General features: G+C 39.2%; 1 protein-coding gene across 8 annotated transcripts in view; it reads right to left on the minus strand.

Annotated features, from left to right (window-relative positions):
• MYO5A (myosin VA) overlaps positions 1 to 14383 on the minus strand; it is a 101336-nt gene that overhangs the window by 63689 nt on the left and 23264 nt on the right. For all 8 annotated transcript variants that reach the window (XM_074836915.1, XM_074836913.1, XM_074836910.1 and 5 more), the window contains exon 4: positions 11508 to 11652. In XM_074836915.1, coding sequence (XP_074693016.1) covers positions 11508 to 11652 — 145 coding nt within the window. The remainder of the gene's footprint in view (positions 1 to 11507; positions 11653 to 14383) is intronic.

Consider the following 14383-nt stretch of genomic DNA (forward strand, 5'->3'; position numbering starts at 1 on the left):
AAAACCAACATAAAACTTCAGGCCCAGAGATTTCACAAGCTGAAATGTGAAATGATAGGCTGAGATTGCTTACAGTAGCAGGGGACTTGATTCAGAAATCTTCAATATCCATTCTCTCAGGCCTGTACTTTAAGAGTCATGTGAGGATAACGCTATTTCTTGTCAAATAAAAGAACAGTAACACATTATGGAATAAGTAACTGATAATTTAAAATAATTAGTGTTATCTATCAGAAAAATAATGCTGATGTCTAATTTTGAAAGTTAATATTCAGATCCTATATCTTTGGCATACACAACTCTACTCCTTATGACAAGTAACAGCCATAGAATGAGCAATAAATGTCACTAATTTTTCATACTGTAATTCCAGTAAAGGACAGTAACAGATTTGTGCCTAGGCTTGTAAATTTTAAAGACAATTTTGCTTTACTCACAAAATTCTGTCGACAGGCAATATGTTTATGAGGAAATTCACTGTCAGAGTGCCAAAGCAGAATAGATGTAGACTTACCTAACTCATGGAAGCTTGAGACTACAACCTACATTCCAGCAGGGGGTTTTTTATGCTTTGAAAAAACACTGCAAAATTCAACACTGAAGATAGCTTCTGCTCAAAGGAGGTTCAGCACTGGAGAAAAAAAAGAATGCTACAAACTGACTTGAGATACCTTACATGCAGAAAAGGGTTTTGCAGAATACAAATGAAATGACAATGCACAAGAAATTAGAAAGTGGTTTAAAAAAATAATCTTGTCTTCAAGAGATGAAAAAAACTCTTTGTTGAGGATATGCATGTATCTTAATAAAATACTTTTAATAGCATTGACTACTACTAACTTTAAATCAGAATTTATTTCATAGAAATCTAAAGGAGATGCTCAGAATGGAGGAAATGCTATGCCCATGAGGCCACAGCTGTCAGCTGCAGTGGAAGCAAGAGCAAGACTGTCCCTGGCCTCCTTCAATGTGTACAGAGTGCTGCAGCAGTGCTGACTAATCATTGATAGCTGTCATTATCTAAGGCAGCTTTTAACAATTTCAGTTGACCAATGGAAAAATTGAGGGAAAAAAGAAAAAACAGAGCAAGAAATAAAACATTAAAGTTGCTAACACTAAAGGCAGAATTGTCAATTTTCAAACAGTTTTCATTCCTTAAGATCACTACACCCACTTAGGTCGGTTCCCTTAAAAACCAAAACAGCTTACTCCATCACGGCTATTATTTCCACAGCAAACTGTCCAACCTGATCAGGATAATCAAGACATATAGACTAAAAAATCCCTACAGATATCTTTTGTTTACCTTCTTCCTCTATACCAATAGAAAATCCCTCTCTGAAGCAGGAACACTAAAACAGTTAAAAACCTATCCATCAATAAGCATTTCAGAGGGGATTAAAGAAGCCCAGAGCTATTCAATTTAATTATCAAAGCACAACATTGTTTTTGTGGTTTTTTGCTTCCTGAGTGATGCATTGGATGTATCACTTGATCTTGCCTTTCAGACTCATGACTCCACAGCAAATAACGTCAAATGGATGTATATAAGCATACATACCCCAAAAACATCAGCCTGGGAAAACAAACAAAAGGAATACATAAATATTGACATCAACTTCAATATTTGTATCAATCCATTCACACCCAAGCCACCAGCATCTCCACCTGGCAAAACGGTATCATTAGAGCTGATTTTAAAAGATTCTGATGTGGACTTTGAAATGCTTGCCTGTGATGAACTACTTCAAAGTTGAGTTGTCTCAATGCCATATAACATAGATGAGATTGGCAGAAAAGATCAGAGTGAGATATCCTTAATATAAAATGAAGACATCAAATAACAGGGCAATTTGATGAGAAGAACATTAGTACTTACTTGCCTTTAATCCTACATCATCTACATTTGTTAACCTTGAGGACACTGCTGAGGTGCTGATGTTTTTAAAGAAGCTTCTTGTCAGGGTGGTTTGAAGGCCACCACCTTCAGGACATCTCTCCTCACTGCTCCAGTGCTAAGAGATTTAATTAAATCTATTGCCTTTTTTTTTTTTATGGAGTTGCTACTGGTTTCTTCTTTTCTTTTGGAATAACAGGTCTAGTTTATGGCTAAGGGCACCAACCCCACAGCATGTGACAGTTTCATTTTTTATTTAAATCAAACAGCACAAACTGTTACTAAAGCCCTGATCCTGCGATCTTCAAACATTGAAATCTTCTACTGCTTCAATGCAAGAACAAGAACACAATAAATAGATTTTATTTAATCTAGCAGTGACAGTCTGGTCTGCTTTATCTCGCTCCTGATTCTCTACTGTAGTTCTGTGGTAATAAGGTAGACTTGTAAGCCTGAAATTGCTTTACATTTTCAAAACAGTGAATCTTGAATGATCAAAGAACCTGACACAAACTCCCAGGGAAGGAACCTGTGACTCAGGGAACATTTAGGATAGATCCTGTTCTCAGCATACACACATAATTACCACTAACATTAAGATGCATCGTGCCCATCAAAGACAGGAAAGAAACTTAGTGATATGCCATCCTACAGCTGAATTATGGCAGCAGGAAAACCAACCCAAGAAAATAACTTAAAAACTAATGACATTGCTGAAAGGTCAGATAGGATTCACTCTGAAATGCTGGCATGTTTGAAATTTTGCTGTACTTCCATTAGCTGCAGCTACTCTGAGAGCCATAGGATTAACTAGCGACCAACACAAACCTCGCTTAAGCTAAGTGATACGTTTTACACCCTACACTATAAAGCAGATTTCCAAACTGCAAGGATACACGTACATACATGCAGCTGACATGATTAAGTGTCTCCAGCAATGCAAACATAACTCTGACCTAAGTAAGCATCCTATTTTTTGTAGTCAATCTCTCAGCATCCCTGCTGCATATTTGTGACAGCATATGACCAAAATAACCTGCAGTATCTAGTCAGAACATTCGCACATCTTTGTATCTGAGAGCATGACTAAACAAATCTGTTTAATAAAGATCAGTTTCCCCCCATGAGGCAGCTATAACAAAAACAAGAGCACAGAAAATTTTACCAAATAACTTCCTCATTGCTAAGATGAAATAAAAGACGTTTATACAATGCACTCAAAATAAAAGCGGTGTGGAAGTGCTAAATATTATTGTAACTGCTTTATCGGTGTTCCCAAATGACGTACAAGTATTAATGTTATAGGAACAGAGAAATATGCCTAATACTCCACCCATTCCAAACAGCTTACTCAGTCTTGGAATAATTACTCACAGAAAAGGTTTTAAATTCCTTTCTTGTGAAGTGTATCAGCTTTCATCAGGTATCAACATAAAGTTAAGAGTTCTCTGTAGTATCAAATGTTTTGCGAGCTTCACAGAAAGCAGCTTGATTAACTTATTAAGAAATTTAGGAAGGAACTTCCCAGCCGCAGGCAGCCAGCCCCAGCAGGCTGAAGGGAGCACCGTCTTCAAGGGCCTGGGCATCTTCCAATGTAGGAAGGCGGATGCATAGCAGACAAATGCAGGGAAAAGAATAAAGCAACAGAAGAACAAATCTGTGGTATAAGATGAAATGATAAGGTTTTGCACACCTCATCTGAAGGCTCACTGAATAGGTCTGACTTCAATAAAGGCTGAAATGAATACAGTGTTGAAACCAAAATACGTGCTTACATTCTTCGTTTTTCAGGGCGCAATGTGCTTTGGGAGAGATCCAGGATTTTTTGCAGAGCTCACCAGCCTGTGCTCTCCCCAACACCTGCCCTCCTCAGTCCCCTTTCAGGGTAGGTCCCAGGTTCACTCTTTGAGCAATCGTGCTCCACTTCTGTGTGATGTTTCCATTGTTACAGTTATTTTCTAAAAGACTAAAATTGCTTTTTACACTTACCCTAAAAAGAAAGGCAGCTGTAAAACCCACCAGCCCTGGAAGGTTTAGCACAAGTCAGTGCTATATATTTAGCTTCACCTTTGCCTAAGTGCAGTGTTGTGTGGCAGCAAACAAGGCTGTACATGTTTAGCAGCACTTGTTCAGTGCAAAGGCCTTTGAAATTCAGCCCAGGGTGTACAGCATCTGTTACAAGCCATTATAAAAACTGGCAACTCTACAAACCCAGGATTTGCTTTTCAAATAGAAGTAATTTAACTGTTCAATAAACAAATAAATAAGAATTCATTCAGCACTTTTCTAATGTTCTCAGACTGATCCAGAACAGCAGCAGCCAGGTCCGGGCAGCCTTCCCGGCAGCTCTCACATCGAGGGCAGGAGGCAACGTCTTGCCCTTCGTCAACCTTCTGAACAAACTATTTTAATCACAAAGTTCTCTGCAGCCCTAAATAAGTTGTGTTCTCCCATGCTTCTGCATTTGGCTCTTAGCCTCCTTAACATGGGAAAGCACCCTTGTTTTGTCCTCTCACTTTCCAGTTGCTTCCCAGAGCCCACACGATACAAGCCCATCTTTCCATTCTCTTTACGTAGCTGCTGAGTCCCTCTCCCTGGGAGGTCACCTGCCTCTGCAGAAGTCTCCCCTGCAACCAGGCAGCATGGATAAATGCTACCTCCAGCGCTCTACCTTCACCTATACTTCAGGAAACCCTTTTCCCTCATTTCTGAAGTTTCCTCCATGCAGTGCTCCTTTGCACAGTGGGCACAGCCCTTCCTTTCCCGCAGAGCCACGTCATCCCGGCGTTCCCAGTGCCGAAGCCTCCAAATTCACTTGTGTTGGCACATCCCAAAAGGTGCGGCCTGACACAGATAATTATTTTTTCCACCCTCAAAGGGCTGTTGTGTGGCTTAACAAGGCAAATTTTGTAAAACGCCCAGAATGTGCAAAGTGCAATGTAAGCGCTAAGGATTATTATTAGAGACTAAAGTGCTTTGAACCATTCTGTGGTGATGTGATGGGGGGGTAAAAGAAGAACAGAAAAAGTGAATTAGTAGTGCTATGCCCCCGGAGCAAGAGTCACTTCTTGCGCACAACAGCAGCCACATTGCTTGGTCTGTTCCACCAGCGCACCCTGTACCCATAGGCTTATTTTGACTATCTGGATCTAACATGCTCTGACCTGACACATCCTGGTCTTCACAGATGCCATGCATTACCAATTCAGAGAACAATTCAGTTGCACCTTGAGTCACAATTGCTCCCGACTAAGCAGTAAATTAATTCTTTGTAAAATCATGCATTTTTAATAGGCATGAAACGTTAGTCCAACAAACCATGTTCTTTAACCACATTTCTAAATATATCTCCAGTTTCTTTAAGCCTAACAGCATTTCTCACTGACATCTCCTTTAGCCACTGGAGAAAAGAGGACATTCTGAGCACAGGACCGGAGGCTGGAAGCTCAGCACCTGGGACCAACTCTGGGCTGATCCAGACATGGCCACAGGACACCATCTCTGCCTTACTCGTCTTCTAGACAAGCAAAAATTCATATACCAGCATTAGAGGAGACAGACTTTGGTGAATGCTTGTAGTTCCTGGAATCCATGAAGCCTTCCATGAAAGCAAACATTATTATGCAATGTATGTTACCTGGCACGGAAACCCCTTAATGCTGCAGGAAATTAAGGCATGCAAAATACAGCATGTTAATATTGAAAACAAATTAGCTTTGGGAGAATGTTACCAGAAAACCCATTTAACTGCTGCACTATCAATTACATACTCTTTTCTCACATATTTTATTGTCAAGTTGGTGTGATCAAGTTACCAGACACTGGATCAGGATTTTGATCCAGGGGCTCTATGCCCTGCTTTTGTCACTCCCCATGGCTGTTTTAACCTATAAAATGGAAATAATGATAGTGATCTCTTCTATAGAGCACTGAGATCTGCTCATGGTAAGTGCCAAACGAAGGTGAAATATTACTATTATACATAACCTGAATTCTCTTGAGTGTGTTCCAGCTGCAAACTCAGTCACTCCGAAACACCTCAAGTTCTTAAGCATCTTTTGGTCCTCTTCAACAGCAGCTTGGTAAAAAAGTTCTGCAATATTCTTAAAACCAGCAGATGTACTTTTTAAAAAAAAAAAATTAACAAATCACACCACTTGCCATTTTAATTGTATCCAGGAAACACAGCTCTTGACTGTAGAAATGGCAAAAGGTGAAAAGATAATGAATTGATGGTAACATCTCTCGACACATACAAATGAAGAAAACTGAGGTCAGCACATGCTGCAAAATCATGACAGATTGCACTCCAGAGGAGCACAAAGATGAGCCAGCACTATGCAACTGATTTATCTAGGGATTAGTCAGAGGTCACTCCTGCAATAGTTTAGGAAAGCTCATTGCTTAGCTACCAGCAGGACACCTCACATGAACTCTACTTTCCAGCTGTGACCACACTTAACCCTTTCGTTGCCTAAAAATATCACTGCTCAGACAAGTAGGTCCCTGACGTTACATCAAGTTGATTACCCCATCTGCTGTCTTTTACCTGTAACATCATAAAATGTCAGACCCAAAGTATAAGAGACTATTCCAAAATAATCTGTTCTCAACAGAAAGGGCAATTTCCCTTTTCATTCTAATTTTAACAACAGAGCCCCAAAAGTACCATCTCTTTTCAAGGTATTTCATTTAAAAAGTCATATGTCAAAGCCCTAAGTCAGAGAAGGCCATTTTATGTTTGTACAGCACCCACCACAGCAGGATCTCATTTCATAACTGGATGCAGATCCATGATGGGCTGTTAATCATCCCCCTCCCAACTGCTGCCAGGGGAGAAGAGAGTATCCATTTACGCGACGCTCGGAAGCAAAGCAGCAGCTGATCAAACATGCATTTTTATACGAGGACATCATCTTGGGATGCCTGGGATAACTGGCAACTGTCAGTAAAGGTGCTTTCAAAACACCTACTCAACAGCTCACCAAGCTTCCTTTTGAACAAAAACCGATAGAAAAAAAATCTTCCTGTAGCCAAGAGCCATCAAACACATGCCAAAAATCTGACAAAACAAAGAGGCAGCCTGCTTATTAAAGGTAATTTAATGAAAAAGATACACACTAATTGAATAAATCATTATACTTTGTCCAAACAGAAAAAGCAAAACTTTGGAGACTGCTGTTTTAAACACTGTTGCTTTTCATCCTGGTATTCATTGGGTTTTATAGGGATCTCATCAGTATGTAATTCTGTTTGCAAATGTTACATTCAACTTGTACTATGCTAGACAACTTTACTAATTTATCAGAAGGAAATCTCCAAAGTTAATTTATTAAACTGAAAAGCACTGAACTCTGCTGTATCTGTCATCAACCACAAGTAGGATGGAACAGACCAACAAAAAAAATGCATTATCTTGATTACTGCAATATACCCTTACTAGGCAGGGGAAGGGTAAATGATTTTTAAGTTCTTTCCCTAATTGTGTTATGAAAGTGATAATCATAAGTCTCATACATTAATGCAATTCTTAACAGTTTCAAGAGTATAATCATCAACATCTCCTCTTATTGCAAACCATAACAGTTAGAAATGGAGGCTTCTACTGAGTATTACAAAGAAAATGAGCTGCACCTGCTGATGGTTATGATTCCTACTGAAGTTGTAATGCTTTCCAAAAAAAAAAAAAAAAAAAATCAAATACTTGCCAACTGATGCTTTGCCTCAATTTTCATAGTTACCACAGAGGGGTAGCTGTGAAGACTGAACTTTTTTTTTAATAATTTGGAAATGCTGACTTACAGAAGAGGTATGCATTGCAGTTCAAAGGGTTCAACACATGCAAACACCCACATGCTGACATTGTGGTTTATATTTCAGAGACAAAAATAAGTTTCTCAGTAGTAATTTACTTCCTTTTAAATTGCTCATCTGCCTTAAACATTGTCCCAAACCTGTATATGTTTGCTCAAATGAAGCAAACTATCCATGAACAAGACATTCACTATCCGTGAGGAGATACCTCTCAGTGCAGGTCCCAGCTCTTTCCAAAAGCACAGCTTGTTACAGCTGTTCCTGCAGAACCACAGCAGCCCCCAAACCGCTCTGCACGAAACCCCTGTGACAGGGGGGAGCCTCTCAGACAGGTCCCCATCCGACCGATCCTGCTCCCTCCCACCGGGACATGCTCGCAGGCGGATCCCTCTCGCTCGGACAGAGGAAGAGATCTGCTCTGGAACCCTTACACCTGCTGTCTAGAGGATCAGAAAACCCAGACCAATAAAGTTATTAGTAAGTATGAGGCGTACATAACCCTAAGCCTAACACAATTTAAATGCAGTTGTAAAAGTAGTTAATTGCTTGTTTTGGGCACAGCAGAGGAAAGGTGTTGGGAATGAAGCTGTCAGTCTGTGCAGAGGAGCAGTAGGAAATGGAGAGAGAAAAGGAAAAGGGCACAAAGATGGGGGGGGTGGGGCAGGGAGAAAAAATAAAAAAGAAAATAAATAATAATCCAAAATAGGATTAGTCTTAAAAAAGCTGTGCACATTCTCCTGTGCTGAAAAAGACAAGAAGCTACTGAGCAAACCATAATCACTTATTTCATTGTCAGCTATGGGTAAAAACAAGCCATATTCCTTTTCACTGACCCTCCGCTGGAAACTGGTGACAGAACTGCTGTTGAAAGAGGAAGTAACGGATGCCCAAATGGGCACACCACAGCCCACACATACCACATCATTTGGCGCTCTCTGGGCAGAAAATTTCACATACGAAGGTATCTTTATGTGCCGCATTACATTGCAATTAGCCCCAAGCAGTTACTGAATATCACTTTTTGTGCACAAGACAGATGTGAGCTCCATCCCTGTCATTCCAGCAGCCAACATTTTTGCACTGTTATTTTCTTCTGAAGACACAATGCAAATATTTAGCGTACAATCACTAGCTTTCCTGACTGCTGTCATAGGGCATTTTCTTTGAAGAAGACAACCGAGATCATTCAGTTACAACCATGCACATGGAAGGAGTTTCTCAGCCACAGCAGATGAAGTAATGAAGTTGGCAAGAACAAATTCTAAATCATTAAATTACAACTTAACAAGACGACCTAAGGAGTAAATATTTAGAGGAGCTCACTGAAGCCTTATGGATAGAAGCATCATGCCTAATTATTCCAGTGATCATTTAAACATCAAGCCAGGAAAAATTAAAAACTAACACAAAAATAAATCTCACCAAGCACATGCATAAATGCAGATTAATACCATACGAGTAGCTACCATATGAATATTCAACGCAATTATTAAAGCATTAATGAAACAGTCACAGACAATCTGATTTTCATTTTTAAATAACCAGCTGCAGAAATGCAAATCTGCACATTTTTTCTTTAACTTCATAAGTCAGGAGTAAAAGGTGATTTGTTCAGAATGTAGAAAGCATCGCTGAAGTTAAAGGGCAGGAATTAAGGAACTGATTAAGGAACTGGAAACAGCACTAGAAAACAAAATTCAGTGGGCAAACCCACTATGTCCAAATGACAGAAAAAGTTCTTAAAAATAAACAAGCCAAAACAAAAAAATAGAGAGAGAAAAGCAAATAAACATTGGGAAACTAAATAAACAATGAAATTGTTACTTCAGTGTAGAGGGATTTTTATTTTTCATTGGGTGCTCAGATTTAATTTTGCACCTATGAAAGTACTGTCAGTTATTCATAAAAGAATAACATTGTTTATAACATGTTGTAGACACACAAAGGAATTAATTCATTAATGCAAAAGGATTATTTAAGATCATTTCTGTGCTTATATAATTTCTCATAATTTGTTTCAAAAAGGAACTTCTGCTGCATCTTATTTGTTGTTATTCAGGACAGCAGAATTGCCGGAGGGCGCAGCAAGAGCTGAAGAGCAGGCAATTAACACAAAAACGAAAAACCACAGCAGAAACTCTAGCCAAAATCTCAGCCCTGAGTCTTCCTCTGACAGCAGAGAATGCAGATGGTGGCAGATAGAAATCTCCACTGCGCAGGCTTCAGTTAACAAGCACACAGAATACAGGCAATCTGACAACCCAGCTCAGAGGTAAGCCCGCTTCTGACAGTGGTTAGAGACAGCCAGTGGAGAGAGATCCCCCCCCCCAGCCTCTTGCTTTCCCTGGTTAATATTAAGAGCAAAAATTCTGGGAGAGTCTGGATTACATTCATCACCGACATATAATTGCAGGTCACTGTACCGTGCCTCAGATGTAAAATAAGGCTAATAAATTCTTATTTGGTAGCACTTTTAAAGGGACTTGAGTAGCAAATCTGTTTAAAACAACAGTGATCTAGACTGAAAGAGCCACAATGCAAATGTGACTGTAGTAACACAGTTTTGCCTTTATATTCCCATACCAGATTATATGTCTCTTTTCTTAGCAGAAAGGAAGAATGGCAGAGGTATTCACCTTACAACAGTGCAAATGTAGAGTATTTTTGAAACACTGGCTATTTCGCAATTACTTAAGTCATGAAACGTTGCAGTGTACCATACTGTTTTCTTTTGAAATTATCTATTACGTGGGTATCATGAATCACCATATTCGCGTACGCAGCTGACTAACTTCACAGCGTATGGAGCATTTTGTTCATTCCAGCTCTCATATGGATTCTTAAATTAACGGATAGCTAATTTAAAACATGAAATTTCAACCCATTCTCCTCTTGCCTCCCCTCCTGAAGTACAGCTTGAAGGCCACCACAATTAATCCAGAGATCTGACAGTGTTTTACTTGATTAATTTGATCATGGGCCGTACTGTTAACAAGGAAAACTCTATCAATAGCTTGCAGTTAACCAGTGAGATTATCATGGACCATCTTTCTAATCAAAGACCACACAGTAGCCCAAAAGATCTTTATTCTAGAAGTGAAATATTTCAAAAGTTCCTCAAACTGGCAGGCTCTTGGGGTGAAGGGGAAGAAGTTTCTAATAACCACTCTGCTTGGGTGACAAGTTCATTTTCATGCAATATTTAAAGAAATGAGGATTTTCTGCACAGCTATTACAGTGACCTCAGAGACACCGTTTTCAGGCACTCTGTGCAATTGTCCCTCTGCTCCCTCTTAATTCTAGTCAACAACCGTCACAGGCAGATTGCGGTAGCTGGGACTTTACTGGCATGACTAGGAGCCTGTAATAGCACTCATAAACTGAGTGGGGTTTTTTTTTCTGTTCTCAGTATCACATGTAAATATGAAACAGTTAAGAATCTGGCACTCTTTAGAAGTCTACTGATGATTAAAAAGTATCTCCACATTTTGCTAATCAAACTACAACCACAGAACCTTCAAACGCACTGGGCTAATTTTAGACCTAAATACTGACAAGATCTATGGTTATTCCTGTTACCTGTTAGTGGCCATGATCTCCACGGCATTCATAATGCTTTACTGTTCGCTAATGCAGGCAACTTACCCTCTCGTGAAATGTACCAGAACACCGGATAAAAGACAGATCTTGCAAAATATTTCATGAGCTATAAATTAAAGAGAAGGCCATTGGCCAGAAATGTGAAGTCTTATTCCTTTTAGAAAAACAATGAATTCAAGATTCATGGACTACAAACCTGGCCATCTGCTTATACGCTTCTTCAGCCACCGCAAAGATATGTGGATCCATATCCCCCATATTTTGGCCGCTGTATGCATTGATGATATCTTCGCCATAGATAGGCAGTTGTTCATAAGGATTTATGGCCACTAAGACAATACCTACAAAGGAGATTAAACAAAAGGAATTATGAATAGTTCTTTCAAAATAAAACAAACCAAAAAATGGCTGTAACGCCAACAATTGTTCTAACCGTTCTAAAAATATCAACTAGAGAAGAATAAAAATCTGATATTACTGACTTCAACAGATATTTATTCTGACCACAGATTTGCACACAAAAAGCATCAGAAGAGTCTACTTCTACCCTGCTTTAGGAAACACATCAGGAACAACTTTTTACTTTTTTTCCTCTATCTGCCTTTTCTACAGCTAGCATGCACAAAACCAGATTCAGTGTGTCCACCTGAAATACCACCTGCTCAGTGCAGTAAACCAATGAATGTGCATTGTAGTTCCCCGTGTTTTACAAATGATAACATGATTTGTGAATAATAACCACGTTTGGATATGTGAAGTGTGTTAACCCATCACCCCTTATGCTGTGCCCAGGAATAACATCTTCAGTTTTTGTAACAGGCAACAAAGTAGAGTCATGGTGTAATTGGGATTCCAGGGCATCTCTGCCAGTCAGGCAGGACAACCTCCCGCTCAAAGGGATCAAAAAAAATACATGTAGACATATTTCATAGGGCTGACACACAGCAGTACAGAGTCATGACAGGAAATTAAGTAACTACAACTCTAGAAGGCACTGTAAAACCCTCATCTTATACATCCATAACTACTTACACCTTCTATTTTCTAGTGTCTATCTGCCTTTTTTAATACCACTCATTACTACAGCATTTCTAAACTCATGCCATCCTTCTACTCTCCCCGCACAGGAAAACTTAGTCTTACTCTGTACATCTTTCCTAGCCACAAAGCGAGATCTCAAATGCTTTTGGTACAATCTTCTTTTTCATTGACAGATGAGGATTGCTCACAGGGATGATCTGACAAAGATTACTTATACCTTCCCTCCTGCAGCATTTATAATGGGTAGGGAATACTTATTTGCTCTGTGCAGGGGTGAAAACACTGATCAGTGCCACATGAGACCCAGCTGTGTCAGGCAAACTGTACCCTCTTGACAGGGCAATTCCTCCTCACCTTGACAATGTGATACGGGGAAAAAAAACCAGAAACTCTAATTTTAACTGTGGCCATTTTAAAAATAGAATTTCTTCTTACATATATATTTTGGTGCCTAAAAGCGACAACGCAGGTGCAGATGGCTGCATAGTGACTATAGCAAGCATTCTCCTTGGACAAACCATCCCTGAAGAACCTGCACCAGAAGCATTTCCATAGCACTCAACTCGCTTCTAAATTTACTCAGAAATTCACATGCACACAGAGACTTCCTCAGTGCAGATCCCAGCCCTCTGCTCTGTGCAGATTACAGCATTGTGATGTCTATCTAAGAAATTTTCCATAGAAAAACTGGGAGAAGGGAAGTGAAAGCATCTACAGTCTGGCACTGCTGCTGGGAGCATCATCCCATCTTTAAATCCTGTCATGCATTTGCAAGATCAAGCACAAACCATATAGATCAAGCACCAACCATAGCAAATAGCATATCTTTTGCAAAGAGATCTGAGAGACCTCTATTTCCTCAAATGTATGGCAAGTTTTATGTCTAGACACGCCCATGTAAGTAGAGTCAGTGTTTTTCCATCAGCTGTGACTTCACTGAAATGACTCAGGAGCTCAAGTGAAAAGTCTCTATAAAAATTTGTGCTAAATTCTAATGCTGTAGTGATGAACCAAAAAAATAAGACGGGGGGTTAGGGAGGGGAAGGGACCTCAGTACTAGCAGACTCAAACAATATTTTCAGTGTCAGTCTTTAACATCTGCCCTTTGTAACTGTGAAAATGTAAAAAGTTAAGTAAGGCCATGCTGCCAAGCCTCCCAGGCTTGCAAGCCTAATCAAAGAGACATTAAAAAAAAAGCTGTGTGAGACTTCAGACAATTCCCTCCTGCTTTTGGCTACATTGGCAAAAATAAACCCTTGAATTCAAAACAAGCAGCCCCATGACAAGTCTCCAGCATATTAAATCACTTAACTTCAGTAGCAATCTGTAAAATCAACAAGCAACTACCATCTGGAAATATCCAAACCAAGTGAGTTAGAAATTATATGCTTTCTATGGAACTTTTAAATCAGTCTGTCTCACCAGACTACAATCCAGATTAATTTATATATAACTTCTCTTTATCTCCACTAAATCATATTGCTATTTTAAGAAATATCATGGCCTTTCCCAAATCAGATTTATGTGTTTTTTCATTCCTACAATCACACTAAATTGAACTCTGGATACTTTTTTTGCCATTCTTCTTATATATACCCAAAATAAGTGTATCTAGTTCTTTTATCTTGAATGTATTCACCCATCTGTGGACAAACTGGATATTTAAATAATTTATTAATTTAAATTAAAGGTTGCTCTCCTGCATAGCAGGCAGTACTTCATACATCTGAACTAAACGGCAGTATTCACTGAGTTTTCATCACAGCTATAGCAGTATTTCAATGTAAGCATTCAAATTTTCCTTTGTAACTTTTCAACTTCCCTCCTTAATTCTTCATTTCGTATTCCCAACAGTAAAGCACAGTTATAAATCACCTCTGAATTGCTGGTGAAAGGCTGACTTGAAATTAAGAAATCAAGAAGTTTTCTGTTGAAAATTTGGATTACTTCAAAGTGAAATTTAAAAGAATTTAAAATCCATTTGACATATTACACTAAGACAGCATGGCTGAATTAATTTCTAGGTCCGTG

The sequence above is a fragment of the Strix aluco genome, chromosome 12, assembly GCF_031877795.1.
Source record: "Strix aluco isolate bStrAlu1 chromosome 12, bStrAlu1.hap1, whole genome shotgun sequence".
NCBI lineage: Eukaryota > Metazoa > Chordata > Aves > Strigiformes > Strigidae > Strix > Strix aluco.